Consider the following 21,520-nt stretch of genomic DNA (forward strand, 5'->3'; position numbering starts at 1 on the left):
CTCCCACTTCTCCTCGTTCCCTCCACCTCCGACACATATATCCTCTTGGTCAATCTTTCCTCACTCATTCTCTCCATGTGCCCAAACCATTTCAAAACACCCTCTTCTGCTCTCTCAACCACGCTCTTCTCATTTCCACACATCTCTCTTACCCTTACGTTACTTACTCGATCAAACCACCTCACACCACACATTGTCCTCAAACATCTCATTTCCAGCACATCCACCCTCCTGCGCACAACTCTATCTATAGTCCACGCCTCGCAACCATACAACATTGTTGGAACCACTATTCCTTCAAACATACCCATTTTTGCTTTCCGAGATAATGTTCTCGACTTCCACACATTCTTCAAGGCTCCCAGAATTTTCGCCCCCTCCCCCACCCTATGATCCACTTCCGCTTCCATGGTTCCATCTGCTGCCAGATCCACTCCCAGATATCTAAAACACTTTACTTCCTCCAGTTTTTCTCCATTCAAACTTACCTCCCAATTGACTTGACCCTCAACCCTACTGTACCTAATAACCTTGCTCTTATTCACATTTACGCTTAACTTTCTTCTTTCACACACTTTACCAAACTCAGTCACCAGCTTCTGCAGTTTCTCACATGAATCAGCCACCAGCGCTGTATCATCAGCGAACAACAACTGACTCACTTCCCAAGCTCTCTCATCCCCAACAGACTTCATACTTGCCCCTCTTTCCAAAACTCTTGCATTCACCTCCCTAACAACCCCATCCATAAACAAATTAAACAACCATGGAGACATCACACACCCCTGCCGCAAACCTACATTCACTGAGAACCAATCACTTTCCTCTCTTCCTAGACGTACACATGCCTTACATCCTTGATAAAAACTTTTCACTGCTTCTAACAACTTGCCTCCCACACCATATATTCTTTTTTTTTTTTTTTTTTTTCAAAAGATGGACCAGAGAAGGGGGCCAGGTGAGGATATTACCTCAAAGGCCCATTCCTCTATTCTTAATGCTACCTCGCTATTGCGGGAAATGGCGATATCTAAAACACTTCACTTCCTCCAGTATTTCTCCATTCAAACTTACATCCCAACTGACTTGTCCCTCAACCCTACTGTACCTAATAACCTTGCTCTTATTCACATTTACTCTTAACTTTCTTCTTTCACACATTTTACCAAACTCAGTCACCAGCTTCTGCAGTTTCTCACATGAATCAGCCACCAGCACAGTATCATCAGCAAACAACAACTGACTCACTTCCCAAGCTCTCTCATCCACAACACCCTGCATACTTGCTCCTCTTTCCAAGACTCTTGCAGTCACCTCCCTAACAACCCCATCCATAAACAAATTAAACAACCGTGGAGACATCACACACCCCTGCTGCAAACCAACATTCACTGAGAACCAATCACTTTCCTCTCTTCCTACACGTACACATGCCTTACATCCTCGATAAAAACTTTTCACTGCTTCTAACAACTTACCTCCCACACCATATATTCTTAATACCTTCCACAAAGCATCTCTATCAACTCTGTCATATGCCTTCTCCAGATCCATAAATGCTACATACAAATCCATTTGCTTTTCTAAGGATTTCTCACATACATTCTTCAAAGCAAACACCTGATCCACACATCCTCTACCACTTCTAAAACCACACTGCTCTTCCCCAATCTGATGCTCTGTACATGCCTTCACCCTCTCAATCAATACCCTCCCATAAAATTTCCCAGGAATACTCAACAAACTTTTACCTCTGTAATTTGAGCACTCACTCTTATCCCCTTTGCCTTTGTACAATGGCACTATGCAAGCATTCCACCAATCCTCAAGAGCCTCCCCATGAGTCTTACATGCATTAAATAACCTCACCAACCAGTCAACAATACAGTCACCCCCTTTTTTAATAAATTCCACTGCAATACCATCCAAACCTGCTGCCTTGCTGGCTTTCATCTTCTGCAAAGCTTTTACTACCTCTTCTCTGTTTACCAAATCATTTTCCCTAACCCTCTCACTCTGCACACCATCTCGACCAAAACACCCTATATCTGCCACTCTATCATCAAACACATTCAACAAACTTTCAAAATACTCACTCCATCTCCTTCTCACATCACCACTACTTCTTATCACCTACCCGTTAGCCCCTTTCACTGATGTTCCCATTTGTTCCCTTGTCTTACGCACTTTATTTACCTCCTTCCAAAACATTTTTTTTATTCTCCCTAAAATTTAATGATACTCTCTCACCCCAACTCTTGTTTGCCCTTTTTTTCACCTCTTCCACCTTTCTCTTGACCTCCTGCCTCTTTCTTTTATACATCTCCCAGTCATTTGCATTATTTCCCTGCAAAAATTGTCCAAATGCCTCTCACTTCTCTTTCACTAACAATCTTACTTCTTCATCCCACCACTCATTACCCTTTCTAATCTGCCTACCTCCCACGTTTCTCATGCCACAAGCATCTTTTGTGCAAGCCATCACTGCTTCCCTAAATACATCCCATTCCTCCCCCACTCCCCTTACGTCCTTTACTCTCACCTTTTTCCATTCTGTACTCAGTCTCTCCTGGTACTTCCTCACTCAAGTCTCCTTCCCAAGCTCACTTACTCTCACCACTCCTTCACCCCAACATGCTCTCTTCTTTTCTGAAAACCTCTACAAATCTTCACCTTCGCCTCCACAAGATAATGATCAGACGTCCCTCCAGTTGCATCTCTCAGCACATTAACATCCAAAAGTCTCTCTTTCACGTGCCTATCAATTATGTATATCTCTCTTTTTAAACCAGGTATTCCCAATCACTAGTCCTTTTTCAGCACATAATCTGTAGCAACAAAAGAATCATTGTGGTGTATGCAAGAACATAAATAATATTTTGTGAAATGGTGGTAATCAAATACGAATAAGAAGGGTATACACTAAGACTAATGTAAGAGTATATGTAAGGCAATAGGTAAGTGGGGTCTTTGTGCAGGTGTTCTCATACACATATATGTTAGAAGGTGTGAAGACATGAGTATGATCACTGCATAATGTGGATATTCCTAATGTTTCAGGAGTTGTATGGGCATGATATGAATAGGGCTGACCTAACGGCAAGAGTAAGATCAATGCAAGAGTGCAAAACAGGCTCAAATAGATACCTGTATACAATCTTAAGCAAGGAGAGTGTACACACATGAATTAGATTAGTACAAGGAACTAATAAAGAAGGCATAAAAACACTGAGATGGGTATGATGAGGGAGAGTATGAACATGTTGACATGAGAAAAGACAGTGTAGTACAATCACCTGTTTGTAATTTTCAACTTGCACTGTATAGGGAAAGAGTTTTACACACGTGGGATCCCATCTCCTGAACATTCTCTACTATCTTAAAGCAGTTTAAACTTCTGTTTGCTGTCCACATTTAAAGCATCCACTTTCAGCTTATTCCACTCATACACTACTTTCATACTATGAAATTACTACTTTACATTATTCTAGAAGGGAGAGGGGGAGGAGGTTGTCATTTCATGTGTGGCGGGGTGGCGATGGAAATGAATAAAGGCAGCAAGTATGAATTATGTACATGTATATATATATGTATATGTCTGTATGTCAGGAGGTCAAGAGAAAGGTGCAAGAGGTGAAAAAGAGGGCAAATGAGAGTTGGGATGAGAGAGTATCATTAAATTTTAGGGAGAATAAAAAGATGTTCTGGAAGGAGGTAAATAAAGTGCATAAGACAAGGGAGCAAATGGGAACTTCAGTGAGGGGCACAAATGGGGAGGTGATAACAAGTAGTGGTGATGTGAGAAGGAGATGGAGTGAGTATTTTGAAGGTTTGTTGAATGTGTTTGATGATAGAGTGGCAGATATAGGGTGTTTTGGTCGAGGTGGTGTGCAAAGTGAGAGGGTTAGGGAAAATGATTTGGTAAACAGAGAAGAGGTAGTAAAAGCTTTGCGGAAGATGAAAGCCGGCAAGGCAGCAGGTTTGCATGCTATTGCAGTGGAATCTATCAAAAAAGGGGGTGACTGTATTGTTGACTGGTGGGTAAGGTTATTTAATGTATGTATGACTCATGGTGAGGTACCTGAGGATTGGCGGAATGTGTGCATAGTGCCATTGTACAAAGGCAAAGGGGATAAGAGTGAGTGCTCAAATTACAGAGGTATAAGTTTGTTGAGTATTCCTGGGAAATTATATGGGAAGGTATTGATTGAGAGGGTGAAGGCATGTACAGAGCATCAGATTGGGGAAGAGCAGTGTGGTTTCAGAAGTGGTAGAAGATGTGTGGATCAGGTGTTTGCTTTGAAGAATGTATGTGAGAAATACTTAGAAAAGCAAATGGATTTGTATGTAGCATTTATGGATCTGGAGAAGGCATATGATAGAGTTGATAGAGATGCTCTGTGGAAGGTATTAAGAATATATGGTGTGGGAGGAAAGTTGTTAGAAGCAGTGAAAAGTTTTTATCGAGGATGTATGGCATGTTTACGTGTAGGAAGAGAGGAAAGTGATTGGTTCTCAGTGAATGTAGGTTTGCGGCAGGGGTGTGTGATGTCTCCATGGTTGTTTAATTTGTTTATGGATGGGGTTGTTAGGGAGGTAAATGCAAGAGTTTTGGAAAGAGGGGCAAGTATGAAGTCTGTTGGGGATGAGAGAGCTTGGGAAGTGAGTCAGTTGTTGTTCGCTGATGATACAGCGCTGGTGGCTGATTCATGTGAGAAACTGCAGAAGCTGGTGACTGAGTTTGGTAAAGTGTGTGAAAGAAAGTTAAGAGTAAATGTGAATAAGAGCAAGGTTATTAGGTACAGTAGGGTTGAGGGTCAAGTCAATTGGGAGGTAAGTTTGAATGGAGAAAAACTGGAGGAAGTGAAGTGTTTTAGATATCTGGGAGTGGATCTGGCAGCGGACGGAACCATGGAAGCGGAAGTGGATCATAGGGTGGGGGAGGGGGCGAAAATCCTGGGAGCCTTGAAGAATGTGTGGAAGTCGAGAACATTATCTCGGAAAGCAAAAATGGGTATGTTTGAAGGAATAGTGGTTCCAACAATGTTGTATGGTTGCGAGGCATGGGCTATGAATAGAGTTGTGCGCAGGAGGATGGATGTGCTGGAAATGAGATGTTTGAGGACAATGTGTGGTGTGAGGTGGTTTGATCGAGTAAGTAATGTAAGGGTAAGAGAGATGTGTGGAAATAGAAAGAGCGTGGTTGAGAGAGCAGAAGAGGGTGTTTTGAAATGGTTTGGGCACATGGAGAGAATGAGTGAGGAAAGATTGACCAAGAGGATATATGTGTCGGAGGTGGAGGGAACGAGGAGAAGAGGGAGACCAAATTGGAGGTGGAAAGATGGAGTGAAAAAGATTTTGTGTGATTGGGGCCTGAACATGCAGGAGGGTGAAAGGAGGGCAAGGAATAGAGTGAATTGGATCGATTTGGTATACCGGGGTTGACGTGCTGTCAGTGGATTGAATCAGGGCATGTGAAGCGTCTAGGGTAAACCATGGAAAGCTGTGTAGGTATATATATTTGCGTGTGTGGATGTATGTATATACATGTGTATGGGGGTGGGTCGGGCCATTTCTTTCGTGTTTCCTTGCGCTACCTCGCAAACGCGGGAGACAGCGACAAAGTAAAAAAAAAAAAAATTTATTCTATTTATTTTGCTTTGTCACTGTCTCCCACGTTAGCGAGGTAGTGTAAGGAAACAGACGAAAGAATGGCCCAACCCACCCACATACACATGGATACACATACACATCCACACACGCAAATATCCATACCTATACATCTCAACGTATACATATATATACACACACAGACATATACATATATACACATGTACATAATTCATACTGTCTGCCCTTATTCATTCCCATCGCCACCTCACCACACATGAAATAACAACCCCCTCCCCCATCATGTGTGCGAGGTAGCCTTTGTTGTGGCCTTTGTTTTTCTACAGCATCATACTATGGATGTGTGAGTTTAAAAAACAAAAATAAACTTAGTGAAATTGTTGAAATAGCTAGCAAATTGGGTGCTACTGTAACTACACTTAATGTTTTTATTCAAAATGTTTCAAACTTAACTAAAAGAATTGAGTGATTCTCACCATCCTCTGGATAATAACTATGTGTTTTTTAAGATCAAGCAAGACAATAAGTTTGCCACTGCAAAAAACATGTAGATATAAGATTTCCTTTGTACCAGAAGTAGTAAACTCTACAATCATGTAAACTCAAAAAGAAAATTGTTCATTGCTTGTGGTAGCACTGTTGTTGGTATGTGTTTGATAATGATGAAACAAATCTATAAGTCTTTTAATGTATATGTATACTTTTAGCTTCTGTACTTTACATTATTGTTTTCTTCTACCTTATATGAGACTAAATGTGTAACATAACATGGCTCTGCATCCAGAAAGAGTTTCAATTTGTATAATGTATTACAAATTGACTAAATAAAGTACTAATTATCATTTATTTCATATTCTATTTTTCATTATATTTGATTTCCATTTCCTGTTTCAGTGAGGTAGCACCAGGAAACAGACTAAATGAGACACATACATATGCATACATATACATATCAACATATACAGACATATACACATATACATACACATGTATATACATGTGTATGTCGGTGGGTTGGGTCATTCCTCGTCTGTTTCCTTGCACTACCTCGCTGACGCGGGAGACAGCAATTAAGTATAATAAAAATATATACATACACATGCTCATATACATATGTACATATTCATACTTGCCTTCATCCATTCCTAGCACCACCCTGCCCCACAAGAAACAGCATCGCCACCCCCTGCATCAGTAAGGTAGTGCCAAGAAAGCAAACAAAAAAGGCCACATTCGTTCACACTCAGTCTCTAGCTGTCATGTGTAATGCACCAAAATCACAGCTCCCTATCCACATCCAAGCCCCACTGACATTTTCATGGTTCACTCCAGGCGTTTCACATGCCCTGGTTCAGTCCATTACCAGAACATCGACCCTGGTATACTACAATGATCATTCCACTTCACTCTATTTCTTGCACGCCTCTCACCCCTGGCATGTTCAGGCCCTAATTGCTCAAAATCTTTTTCACTCCATCCTTCCACCTCCAGTTTGGTCTTCCAATTCTCCTTATTCCCTCTACCTCCAAAACATATATCCTCTTTGTCAAACTTTCCTCACTCATTCTCTCCATATATTCAAACCATTTCAACACACCCTCTTCTGCTCTCTCAACCACACTCGTTTTTATCACACTCTTTTAATCATCACACATCTCTCTTACTCTTTCATTACTTACTCGATCAAATCACCTTACACCACATATTGTCCTCAAACATTTCATTTCTGACACATCCACCCTCCATACAACCCTATCTATAGCCCATGCCTTGCAACCATATAATATTGTTGGAACTATTATTCCTTCAAACATACCCATTTTTGCTTTCTGAGATAACGTTCTCTCTTTCCACACATCCTCCATCGCTCCCAGAACCTTTGCCTGCTCCACCACCCTATGATTCACTTCCACTTCCGTGGTTCCGTTCACTGCTAATTCCAATTCCAGATATCTAAAACACTTCACTTCCTCCAATTTTTCTCCATTCAACTTGTCCCTCAACCCTACTGAACCTAATAAGTTTGCTCTTATTCACATTTACTTTCAACTTTCTCCTCTCATACACTTTTCCAAACTCAGTCACCAACTTGTGCAGTTTCTCACTTGAATCAGCCACCAGTGCTGTATAATCGGCAAACAGCAACTGATTCACTCCCCTGGCCCTCTCATCCTCAAAAAACTACACACTCGCCCCTCTCTCCATAAACTCTAGCATTTACCTCCTTAACCACCCCATCCATAAACAAATTAAACAACCATGGGGACATCACCCAACCCTTTGTACTTGTACACATGCCTTACACCCTTGATGAAAACTTCTCACTCCTTCTAGCAACTTACCTCCTACACCATATACTCTTAATACCTTCCACAAAGCATCTCAATCAACTCTATCATATGCCTTTTCCAGATCCATAAATGCTACATACAAATCCATCAGTCTTTCTAAGTATTTCTCACACACATTCTTCAAAGTAAACACCTAATTCACACATCCTCTACCACTTCTGAAACCACACTCCTCCTCCCCAGTCTGATGCTCTGTACATGCCTTCTATCTTTCAATCAATACCTTCCCATACAATTTCCCAGGAATACTCAACAAACTTATGCCTCTGTAGTTTGAACACTCACCTTTAACCACTTTGCCTGTACAATGGCACTATGCACGCATTCTGCCAATTCTCAGGCACTTCATGATGATCCATACATATACTGAATATCCTTACCAACCAATCAACAACACAGTCACCCCTTTCTAAAAGAATTCAACTGCAATACCATCAAAACCCACCACCTTGCCAGATGTCATCTTCTGCAAAGGCTTTCACCACCTCTTCTCTCTTCACCACACCACTCTCCCTGACTCTCTCATGGGGCTCCATCTTTTGAACATTCTTTATTATCACATAACTTCTTAAATCTCTGTATGCAGTCTGCACTAATTATGTCCTCAGTTATTCTATTTCACTCACCTACCACTCCTATGCTATAGAGAAAGACTTTTTTATACCTATTTTTAACAAGTTTCTTGCTTGATATCATGTCATGTCCTCTGGTTGCTCAATCCCTACATCTCATGAAGTACTGTTCACTGTCCACATAATCAATCTGCTTTAAAACTTAAAGGTTGCAATCATGTCAACCCCACTCTTCTCTCTCCCAGGGTGGGCAAATTTAAAGCCTTTAACCTTTTAACCTTTCCAAGTAACTTAGACAAATTTCTTCTGAACCTTTTCTGTTAGCTCTATGAGCATTTTTAGAAGCATATTCCAGTTTTGGCCTCATGTGGGATATGAACAAACTCCTAACTATTTCATTAACCATATAATTGAAAACTATTTTGATATTTGCCAAAAAAATAGTTTGTCTTTTTTACTATTCTCCTGACACAGAACTCTGGTGATAGCTTAGGGACAGTGTTGACTCCCAAGTCCTTCTCTTACACAAAATCCTGAAGCTTTATTTCCTACTAGATAACAAACATACTGAGGCCTTCTTTCACTCCATCCCATCCTCATTACTTTACATCTGCATGGATTGAATTTCATCAACCATGTACCAGACCAACATTGAAGTTCGTTTTGATCTTGTAAGCTGACACAGTCATCCTCACTTTTGACTTTCCTCATGATTTCTGCACCACTTGCAAACATATTCAGATGAATTCCATGCCTTCAGGTGCAGATCAAGAAGAATAACAGTCTCAAAGCACCACCCTAGGACACTCTACTGGTGACCTCCACCTGTCTGGAGAAAGCTCCTCTGACATGTGTCCTCTGCTCTACTCCACTAAGATAATCTATCCATCAGAAGATTCTCCCCCTCATTCTTACCTAGTATTCCAGCTTCTTAATCAGTCTCCCATGGGGTACTGTGTCAAATGCTTTCTGGCAACCAAGATATAAATAATCTACCCAGCCTTCCCTTTTGTATAAGACAGATCTCACTCTCTCACCTAAGTCTAAAGAGGTTCATTACACATGACCTCCTTTTCCTGAAACCATGTAGTCTCTCACTTAGGTAATTTCCCCTCTGCTGAAAATCATCCATTTACTTTCTGATTAACTTCTCCAGTACCTTATAGACCACATCATCAAGGAAACTGGTATGTAGTTCACTCCCTCTTCTCCATTTCCTCTCTTATGAATGGGTATGACGTTTGCCCCTTTTCACTCCCATTACACTTTGTTATAACACATACAAACACACTTCACCATGTACCTGTAGATGAGCATCACAAAGAAGATTCCTGACACCCAGTAGAAAGCGGTGTTGGCTTTTGAAGATGGAAGCCATGAATCCAGTGCTTCCAACAAATGCCCAAGAACTACGCCTGACCAAAGAGGAAACATTAGTCTTTCATGATCTTTTAAAGGTCAAAGAAAAGTTTAAAGGCTTACAAATCATATATGTGCACCCAAAGCTTAAATTCACTAATCAAGCCAAGATCCTTTTATCAGTGATACTAAATGTATATTAGTAGCTAACCATTTTCTTACTGCATAAACAAAATCCAACCAAAATGTTAAGATTATAACTTTCATAATACCAACAAATGTGAATACTTTTGTCTCAGTATATAATAAAAATGTTAAGTTTAATAAAATCAACATATCCACAAAATAAGACTAATAAATAAACAAATACATTAACAAGTATCACACACACACATATGCACACACACACACACACACACACACACACACTGTGAAAATCAAGTTTAAAAGTGTTTCTACATTGGAAGACACTAGACCCGCCACCAGTAAGATAGAATGGGTCGGACATCTCAGAAATCACTGAGATATCTAAAAGAGATATTAACAGAATAATATAAGGACTTGAACTTTAAAAGGTTCAGGGTCCTGATGAAAGTTCACTATTTGTGTTAAAGAGTGTACAGATATGCTCTACTTGAATTACTGTTCAAGATGTCACTGGAGAAAGGCAAAGTGCCAAGGGAATGGAAAGGAGCAAACAAAATACCTAAATATAAGAAAGGACACAGAGAACAGGCAATGCACTACAGACCACTCTCACTTATAAGTGTGGTGTGCAAGGTTCTAGACAAGATTATTAGAGAACATGTGGATGACTTTCTACAAAAGAGAAATTTCTTAAGCAACAAATAGCATGGTTTCTGGGAAAGGAGGTCATGTGTAACTACCCTCTTAGAGTTTGAAGAGAGAGTGAACTCTGTCCTGGACAAAAGGGAAGGCTGGGTGGACTGTTTGTATCTGGATAGCCAAGATACATTTGACACCTTATTGCATGGAAGTATAAGTAAGAAACTGGTTTTCCAGGCAGGAATAAGGGAGAAACCCCTATAAAAGACAGAAGATTACATCAGCAAGAGAAAACAAAGGATGTATGCTCAAGGAGCCTTTGCACATGGGTTGAGGTGACCAATGAAGTGCCACAGGGTTTGATTCTGGGAATATTAATTGAATATTACTGTGTCACTGAAGAGGGGGATGGCAATGCCGTTTCCTGCAGGATGGGATGACACCGGAAATGGATGAAGGCAAGCATAAATATATACATGTGTATATATGGAAAGAGGGGCAAGTATGAAGTCTGTTGGGGATGAGAGAGCTTGGGAAGTGAGTCAGTTGTTGTTCGCTGATGATACAGCGCTGGTGGCTGATTCATGTGAGAAACTGCAGAAGTTGGTGACTGAGTTTGGTAAAGTGTGTGGAAGAAGAAAGTTGAGAGTAAATGTGAATAAGAGCAAGGTTATTAGGTACAGTAGAGGTGAGGGTCAAGTCAATTGGGAGGTGAGTTTGAATGGAGAAAAACTGGAGGAAGTGAAGTGTTTTAGATATCTGGGAGTGGATCTGTCAGCGGATGGAACCATGGAAGCGGAAGTGGATCATAGGGTGGGGGAGGGGGCGAAAATTTTGGGAGCCTTGAAAAATGTGTGGAAGTCGAGAACATTATCTCGGAAAGCGAAAATGGGTATGTTTGAGGGAATAGTGGTTCCAACAATGTTGTATGGTTGCGAGGCGTGGGCTATGGATAGAGGTGTGCGCAGGAGGATGGATGTGCTGGAAATGAGATGTTTGAGGACAATGTGTGGTGTGAGGTGGTTTGATCGAGTAAGTAACGTAAGGGTAAGAGAGATGTGTGGAAATAAAAAGAGCGTGGTTGAGAGAGCAGAAGAGGGTGTTTTGAAATGGTTTGGGCACATGGAGAGAATGAGTGAGGAGAGATTGACCAAGAGGATATATGTGTCGGAGGTGGAGGGAACGAGGAGAAGAGGGAGACCAAATTGGAGGTGGAAAGATGGAGTGAAAAAGATTTTGTGTGATCGGGGCCTGAACATGCAGGAGGGTGAAAGGAGGGCAAGGAATAGAGTGAATTGGAGTCATGTGGTATACAGGGGTTGACGTGCTGTCAGTGGATTGAATCAAGGCATGTGAAGCGTCTGGGGTAAACCATGGAAAGCTGTGTAGGTATGTATATTTGCGTGTGTGGACGTGTGTATGTACATGTGTATGGGGGGGGGGAGGTTGGGCCATTTCTTTCGTCTGTTTCCTTGCGCTACCTCGCAAACGCGGGAGACAGCGACAAAGTATAAAAAAAAAAAAAAAAAAAAAGTGTATATATCCCTAGGGATAGGGGAGAAACAATACTTCCCACGCATTCCTCACGTGTCGTAAAAGGCAACTAAAGGGGACAGGAGCGGGTGGTTGGAAACCCTCCCCTCCTTGTATTTTAACTTTCTAAAAGGGGAAACAGAAGGAGTCACGCGAGGAGTGCTCATCCTCCTCGAAGGTTCAGACTGGGGTGTCTAAATGTGTGTGGATGTAACCAAGATGAGAAAAAAGGAGAGATAGGTAGTATGTTTGAGGAAAGGAACCTGGATGTTTTGGCTCTGAGTGAAATGAAGCTCAAGGGTAAAGGGGAAGAGTGGCATGGGAATGTCTTGGGAGTAAAGTCAGGGGTTAGTGAGAGGACAAGAGCAAGGGAAGGAGTAGCACTACTCCTGAAACAGGAGTGGTGGGAGTATGTGATAGAGTGTAAAAAAATAAACTCTAGATTGATATGGGTAAAACTGAAAGTGGATGGAGAGAGATAGGTGATTATTGGTGCATATGCACCTGGGCATGAGAAGAAAGATCATGAGAGGCAAGTGTTTTGGGAGCAGCTGAGTGAGTGTGTTAGTAGTTTTGATGCACGAGACCGGGTTATAGTGATGGGAGATTTGAACGCAAAGGTGAGTAATGTGGCAGTTGAGGGAATAATTGGTGTACATGGGGTGTTCAGTGTTGTAAATGGAAATGGTGAAGAGGCTGTAGATTTATGTGCTGAAATAAGACTGGCGATTGGGAATACCTGGTTTAAAAAGAGAGATATATATATAAGTATACGTATGTAAGTATGGAAATGGTGAAGAGCTTGTAGATTTATGTGCTGAAAAAGAACTGGTGATGGGGAATACCTGGTTTAAAAAGCGAGATATACATAAGTATACGTATGTAAGGAGAGAGATGGCCAGAGAGCGTTATTGGATTTCGTGTTAATTGACAGGCACGCGAAAGAGAGACTTTTGGATGTTAATGTGCTGAGAGGTGCAACTGGAGGGATGTCTGATCATTATCTTGTGGAGGCTAAGGTGAAAATTTGTATGGGTTTTCAGAAAAGAAGAATGAATGTTGGGGTGAAGAGGGTGGTGAGAGTAAGTGAGCTTGGGAAGGACACTTGTGTGAGGAAGTACCAGGAGAGACTGAGTACAGAATGGAAAAAGGTGAGAACAATGGAAGTAAGAGGAGTGGGGGAGGAATGGGATGTATTTAGGGAATCAGTGATGGAGTGTGCAAAAGATGCTTGTGGCATGAGAAGCGTGGGAGGTGGGTTGATTAGAAAGGGTAGTGAGTGTTGGGATGAAGAAGTAAGATTATTAGTGAAAGAGAAGAGAGAGGCATTTGGACGATTTTTGCAGGGAAAAAATGCAATTGAGTGGGAGATGTATAAAAGAAAGAGACAGGAGGTCAAGAGAAAGGTGCAAGAGGTGAAAAAGAGGGCAAATGAGAGTTGGGGTGAGAGTGTATCATTAAATTTTAGGGAGAATAAAAAGATGTTCTGGAAGGAGGTAAATAAAGTGCGTAAGACAAGGGAGCAAATGGGAACTTCAGTGAAGGGCGCTAATGGGGAGGTGATAACAAGTAGTGGTGATGTGAGAAGGAGATGGAGTGAGTATTTTGAAGGTTTGTTGAATGTGTTTGATGATAGAGTGGCTGATATAGGGTGTTTTGGTCGAGGTGGTGTGCAAAGTGAGAGGGTTAGGGAAAATGATTTGGTAAACAGAGAAGAGGTAGTAAAAGCTTTGTGGAAGATGAAAGCCAGCAAGGCAGCAGGTTTGGATGCTATTGCAGTGGAATCTATTAAAAAAGGGGGTGATTGTATTGTTGACTGGTTGGTAAGGTTGTTTAATGTATGTATGACTCATGATGAGGTGCCTGAGGATTGGCGGAATGCGTGCATAGTGCCATTGTACAAAGGCACAGGGGATAAGAGTGAGTGCTCAAATTACAGAGGTATAAGTTTGTTGAGTATTCCTGGTAAATTATATGGGAGGGTATTGATTGAGAAGGTGAAGGCATGTACAGACCATCAGATTGGGGAAGAGCAGTGTGGTTTCAGAAGTGGTAGAGGATGTGTGGATCAGGTGTATGCTTTGAAGAATGTATGTGAGAAATACTTAGAAAAACAAGTGGATTTGTAGGTAGCATTTATGGATCTGGAGAAGGCATATGATAAAGTTGATAGAGATGCTCTGTGGAAGGTATTAAGAATATATGGTGTGGGAGGCAAGTTGTTAGAAGCAGTGAAAAGTTTTTATCGAGGATGTAAGGCATGTGTACGTGTAGGAAGAGAGGAAAGTGATTGGTTCTCAGTGAATGTAGGTTTGCGGCAGGGGTGTGTGATGTCTCCATGGTTGTTTAATTTGTTTATGGATGGGGTTGTTAGGGAGGTGAATGCAAGAGTTGAGGAAAGAGGGGCAAGTATGAAGTCTGTTGTGGATGAGAGAGCTTGGGAATTGAGTCAGTTGTTGTTCGCTGATGATACAGCGCTGGTGGCTGATTCATGTGAGAAACTGCAGAAGCTGGTGACTGAGTTTGGTAAAGTGTGTGAAAGAAGAAAGTTAAGAGTAAATGTGAATAAGAGCAAGGTTATTAGGTACAGTAGGGTTGAGGGTCAAGTCAATTGGGAGGTAAGTTTGAATGGAGAAAAACTGGAGGAAGTAAAGTGTTTTAGATATCTGGGAGTGGATCTGGCAGCGGATGGAACCATGGAAGCGGAAGTGAATCATAGGGTGGGGGAGGGGGCAAAAATTATTAGAGACTTGAAGAATGTGTGGAAGTCGAGAACATTATCTCGGAAAGCAAAAATGGGTATGTTTGAAGGAATAGTGGTTCCAACAATGTTGATTGGTTGCGAGGCGTGGGCTATGGATAGAGTTGTGCGCAGGAGGGTGGATGTGCTGGAAATGAGATGTATGAGGACAATGTGTGGTGTGAGGTGGTTTGATCGAGTAAGTAATGTAAGGGTAAGAGAAATGTGTGGAAATAAAAAGAGCGTGGTTGAGATAGCAGAAGAGGGTGTTTTGAAATGGTTTGGGCACATGGAGAGAATGAGTGAGGAAAGATTGACCAAGAGGATATATGTGTCAGAGGTGGAGAGAACAAGGAGAAGTGGGAGACCAAATTGGAGGTGGAAAGATGGAGTGAAAAAGATTTTGAGTGATCGGGGCCTGAACATGCAGGAGGGTGAAAGGCGTGCAAGGAATAGAGTGAATTGGATCGATGTGGTATACCGGGGTTGACGAGCTGTCAGTGGATTGAATCAGGGCATGTGAAGTGTCTGGGGTAAACTATGGAAAGTTGTGTCGGGACTGGATGTGGAAAGGGAGCTGTGGTTTCGGGCATTATTGCATGACAGCTAGAGACTGAGTGTGAATGAATGGGGCCTTTGTTATCTTTTCCTAGAGCTACCTCACACACATGAGGGGGGAGGGGGATGGTATTCCATGTGTGGCGAGGAGGCGATGGAATTAATAAAGGCAGACAGTGTGAATTGTGTGCATGGGTATATATTTATGTGTCTGTGTGTGTATATATAGGTGTACATTGAGATGTATAGGTATGTATATTTGCGTGTGGACGTGTATATATATACATGTGTATGGGGGTGGGTTGGGCCATTTCTTTCGTCTGTTTCCTTGCGCTACCTCGCAAACGCGGGAGACAGCGACAAAGCAAAATAAAATAAAAGAATAAATAAAATATATATATATATATATATATATATATATATATATATATATATATATATATATATATATATATATTTTTTTTTTATACTATTCGCCATTTCCCGCATTAGTGAGGTAGCGTTAAGAACAGAGGACTGGGCCTTAGAGTAAATATCCTCACCTGACCCCCTTATCTGTTCCTTCTTTTGGAAAATTAAAAAAAAAATGAGAGGGAAGGATTTCCAGCCCCCCGCTCCCTTCCCGTTTAGTCGCCTTCTACAACATGCAGGGAATACGTAGGAAGTATTCTTTCTCCCCTATTCCCAGGGATAATATATATATATATATATATATATATATATATATATATATATATATATATATATATATATATATATATATATTATTTATTCTATTATACTTTGTCGCTGTCTCCCGCGTTTGCGAGGTAGCGCAAGGAAACAGACGAAAGAAATGGCCCAACCCCCCCATACACATGTATATACATACGTCCACACACGCAAATATACATACCTACACAGCTTTCCATGGTTTACCCCAGACGCTTCACATGCCTTGGTTCAATCCACTGACAGCACGTCAACCCCGGTATACCACATTGATCCAGTTCACTCTATTCCTTGCCCTCCTTTCACCCTCCTGCATGTTCAGACCCCGATCACACAAAATCTTTTTCACTCCATCTTTCCACATACAATTTGGTCTCCCTCTTCTCCTTGTTCCCTCCACCTCCGACACATATATCCTCTTGGTCAATCTTTCCTCACTCATCCTCTCCATGTGCCCAAACCACTTCAAAACACCCTCTTCTGCTCTCTCAACCACGCTCTTTTTATTTCCACACATCTCTCTTACCCTTACGTTACTCACTCGATCAAACCACCTCACACCACACATTGTCCTCAAACATCTCATTTCCAGCACATCCATCCTCCTGCGCACAACTCTATCCATAGCCCACGCCTCGCAACCATACAACATTGTTGGAACCACTATTCCTTCAAACATACCCATTTTTGCTTTCCGAGATAATGTTCTCGACTTCCACACATTCTTCAAGGCCCCCAGGATTTTCGCCCCCTCCCCCACCCTATGATCCACTTCCGCTTCCATGGTTCCATCCGCTGCCAGATCCACTCCCAGATATCTAAAACACTTCACTTCCTCCAGTTTTTCTCCATTCAAACTCACCTCCCAATTGACTTGACCCTCAACCCTACTGTACCTAATAACCTTGCTCTTATTCACATTTACTCTTAACTTTCTTCTTCCACACACTTTTCCAAACTCAGTCACCAGCTTCTGCAGTTTCTCACATGAATCAGCCACCAGCGCTGTATCATCAGCGAACAACAACTGACTCACTTCCCAAGCTCTCTCATCCCCAACAGACTTCATACTTGCCCCTCTTTCCAAAACTCTTGCATTTACCTCCCTAACAACCCCATCCATAAACAAATTAAACAACCATGGAGACATCACACACCCCTGCCGCAAACCTACATTCACTGAGAACCAATCACTTTCCTCTCTTCCTACATGCACACATGCCTTACATCCTCGATAAAAACTTTTCACTGCTTCTAACAACTTTCCTCCCACACCATATATTCTTAATACCTTCCACAGAGCATCTCTATCAACTCTATCATATGCCTTCTCCAGATCCATAAATGCTACATACAAATCCATTTGCTTTTCTAAGTATTTCTCACATACATTCTTCAAAGCAAACACCTGATCCACACATCCTCTACCACTTATATATACATATATATATATATATATATATATATATATATATATATATATATATATATATATATATATATATATTGGAGGCGGATTCATGTGAGAAACTGCAGAAGCTGGTGACTGAGTTTGGTAAAGTGTGTGGAAGAAGAAAGTTAAGAGTAAATGTGAATAAGAGCAAGGTTATTAGGTACAGTAGGGTTGAGGGTCAAGTCAATTGGGAGGTGAGTTTGAATGGAGAAAAACTGGAGGAAGTGAAGTGTTTTAGATATCTGGGAGTGGATCTGTCAGCGGATGGAACCATGGAAGCGGAAGTGGATCATAGGGTGGGGGAGGGGGCGAAAATTTTGGGAGCCTTGAAAAATGTGTGGAAGTCGAGAACATTATCCCGGAAAGCAAAAATGGGTATGTTTGAAGGAATAGTGGTTCCAACAATGTTGTATGGTTGCGAGGCATGGGCTATGGATAGAGTTGTGCGCAGGAGGATGGGTGTGCTGGAAATGAGATGTTTGAGGACAATGTGTGGTGTGAGGTGGTTTGATCGAGTAAGTAACGTAAGGGTAAGAGAGATGTGTGGAAATAAAAAGAGCGTGGTTGAGAGAGCAGAAGAGGGTGTTTTGAAATGGTTTGGGTACATGGAGAGAATGAGTGAGGAAAGATTGACCAAGAGGATATATGTGTCGGAGGTGGAGGGAACGAGGAGAAGAGGGAGACCAAATTGGAGGTGGAAAGATGGAGTGAAAAGGATTTTGTGTGATCGGGGCCTGAACATGCAGGAGGGTGAAAGGAGGGCAAGAAATAGAGCGAATTGGAGTGATGTGGTATACAGGGGTTGACGTGCTGTCAGTGGATTGAACCAAGGCATGTGAAGCGTCCGGGGAAAACCATGGAAAGCTGTGTAGGTATGTATATTTGCGTGTGTGGACGTGTGTATGTACATGTGTATGGCGGGGGGTTGGGCCATTTCTTTCGTCTGTTTCCTTGCGCTACCTCGCAAATGCGGGAGACAGCGACAAAGTATAAAAAAAAAAAAAAAAAAATATATATATATATATATATATATATATATATATATATATATGGATGGGGTTGTTAGGGAGGTGAATGCAAGAGTTTTGGTAAGAGGGGCAAGTATGAAGTCTGTTGGGGATGAGAGAGCTTGGGTGAGAAACTGCAGAAGCTGGTGACTGAGTTTGGTAAAGAGTGTGAAAGAAGAAAGTTAAGCGTAAATGTGAATAAGAGCAAGGTAATTAGGTACAGTAGGGTTGAGGGTCAAGTCAATTGGGAGGTAAGTTTGAATGGAGAAAAACTGGAGGAAGTAAAGTGTTTTAGATATCTGGGAGTGGATCTGGCAGCGGATGGAACCATTGAAGCGGAAGTGGATCATAGGGTGGGGGAGGGGGCGAAAATCCTTGGAGCCTTGAAGAATGTGTGGAAGTCGAGAACATTATCTCGGAAAGCAAAAATGGCTATGTTTGAAGGAATAGTGGTTCCAACAATGTTGTATGGTTGCGAGGCGTGGGCTATGGATAGAGTTGTGTGCAGGAGGGTGGATGTGCTGAAAATGAGATGTTTAAGAACAATATGTGGTGTGAGGTGGTTTGATCGAGTAAGTAATGTAAGGGTAAGAGAGATGTGTGGAAATAAGAAGAGCATGGTTGAGAGAGCAGAAGAGGGTGTTTTGAAATGGTTTGGGCACATGGAGAGAATGAGTGAGGAAAGATTGACCAAGAGGATATATGTGTCGGAGGTGGAGGGAATGAGGAGAAGTGGGAGACCAAATTGGAGGTGGAAAGATGGAATGAAAAAGATTTTGGGTGATCGGGGCCTGAACATGCAGGAGGGTGAAAGGCGGGCAAGGAATAGAGTGAATTGGATCGATGTGGTATACCGGGGTTGACACGCTGTCAGTGGATTGAGTCAGGGCATGTGAAGCGTCTGGGGTAAACCATGGAAAGCTATGTAGGTATGTATATTTGCGTCTGTGGACGTGTACGTATATACATGTGTATGGGGGTGGGTTGGGCCATTTCTTTCTTCTGTTTCCTTGCGCTACCTCGCAAACGCGGGAGACAGCGACAAAGCAAAAAAAAAAATATATATATATATATTTGGACGATTTTTGCAGGGAAAAAATGCAATTGAGTGGGAGATGTATAAAAGAAAGAGACAGGAGGTCAAGAGAAAGGTGCAAGAGGTGAAAAAAAGGGCAAATGAGAGTTGGGGTGAGAGAGTATCATTAAATTTTAGGGAGAATAAAAAGATGTTCTGGAAGGAGGTAAATAAAGTGCGTAAGACAAGGGAGCAAATGGGAACTTCAGTGAAGGGCGCAAATGGGGAGGTGATAACAAGTAGTGGTGATGTGAGAAGGAGATGGAGTGAGTATTTTGAAGGTTTGTTGAATGTGTTTGATGATAGAGTGGCAGATATAGGGTGTTTTGGTCGAGGTGGTGTGCAAAGTGAGAAGGTTAGGGAAAATGATTTGGTAAACAGAGAAGAGGTAGTGAAAGCTTTGCGGAAGATGAAAGCCGGCAAGGCAGCAGGTTTGGATGGTATTGCAGTGGAATTTATCAAAAAAGGGGGTGACTGTATTATTGACTGGTTGGTAAGGTTATTTAATGTATGTATGACTCATGGTGAGGTGCCTGAGGATTGGCGGAATGCGTGCATAGTGCCATTGTACAAAGGCAAAGGGGATAAGAGTGAGTGCTCAAATTACAGAGGTATAAGTTTGTTGAGTATTCCTGGTAAATTATATGGGAGGGTATTGATTGAGAGGGTGAAGGCATGTACAGAGCATCAGATTGGGGAAGAGCAGTGTGGTTTCAGAAGTGGTAGAGGATGTGTGGATCAGGTGTTTGCTTTGAAGAATGTATGTGAGAAATACTTAGAAAAGCAAATGGATTTGTATGTAGCATTTATGGATCTGGAGAGGGCATATGATAGAGTTGATAGAGATGCTCTGTGGAAGGTATTAAGAATATACAGTGTGGGAGGAAAGTTGTTAGAAGCAGTGAAAAGTTTTTATCGAGGATGTAAGGCATGTGTACGTGTAGGAAGAGAGGAAAGTGATTGGTTCTCAGTGAATGTAGGTTTGCAGCAGGGGTGTGTGATGTCTCCATGGTTGTTTAATTTGTTTATGGATGGGGTTGTTAGGGAGGTAAATGCAAGAGTTTTGGAAAGAGGGGCAAGTATGAAGTCTGTTTGGGATGAGAGAGCTTGGGAAGTGAGTCAGTTGTTGTTCGCTGATGATGCAGCACTGGTGGCTGATTCATGTGAGAAACTGCAGAAGCTGGTGACTGAGTTTGGTAAAGTGTGTGGAAGAAGAAAGTTAAGAGTAAATGTGAATAAGAGCAAGGTTATTAGGTACAGTAGGGTTGAGGGTCAAGTCAATTGGGAGGTGAGTTTGAATGGAGAAAAACTGGAGGAAGTGAAGTGTTTTAGATATCTGGGAGTGGATCTGGCAGCGGATGGAACCATGGAAGCGGAAGTGGATCATAGGGTGGGGGAGGGGGCGAAAATTCTTGGGGCCTTTAAGAATGTGTGGAAGTCAAGAACATTATCTCGGAAAGCAAAAATGGGTATGTTTGAAGGAATAGTGGTTCCAACAATGTTGTATGGTTGCGAGGCGTGGGCTATGGATAGAGTTGTGCGCAGGAGGATGGATGTGCTGGAAATGAGATGTTTGAGGACAATGTGTGGTGTGAGGTGGTTTGATCGAGTGAGTAACGTAAGGGTAAGAAAGATGTGTGGAAATAAAAAGAGCGTGGTTGAGAGAGCAAAAGAGGGTGTTTTGAAGTGGTTTGGGCACATGGAGAGAATGAGTGAGGAAAGATTGACCAAGAGGATATATGTG

The 21,520-nt window shown here is 41.9% G+C and overlaps 1 protein-coding gene across 1 annotated transcript in view; it reads right to left on the minus strand.

Moving 5' to 3' along the window:
* LOC139753120 (protein O-mannosyl-transferase 2-like) overlaps nucleotides 1–21,520 on the minus strand; it is a 177,992-nt gene that overhangs the window by 1,648 nt on the left and 154,824 nt on the right. The window contains exon 19 of the mRNA XM_071669215.1: nucleotides 9,858–9,969. Coding sequence (XP_071525316.1) covers nucleotides 9,858–9,969 — 112 coding nt within the window. The remainder of the gene's footprint in view (nucleotides 1–9,857; nucleotides 9,970–21,520) is intronic.

Source organism: Panulirus ornatus, chromosome 14 (assembly GCF_036320965.1).
Source record: "Panulirus ornatus isolate Po-2019 chromosome 14, ASM3632096v1, whole genome shotgun sequence".
Taxonomy (NCBI): domain Eukaryota; kingdom Metazoa; phylum Arthropoda; class Malacostraca; order Decapoda; family Palinuridae; genus Panulirus; species Panulirus ornatus.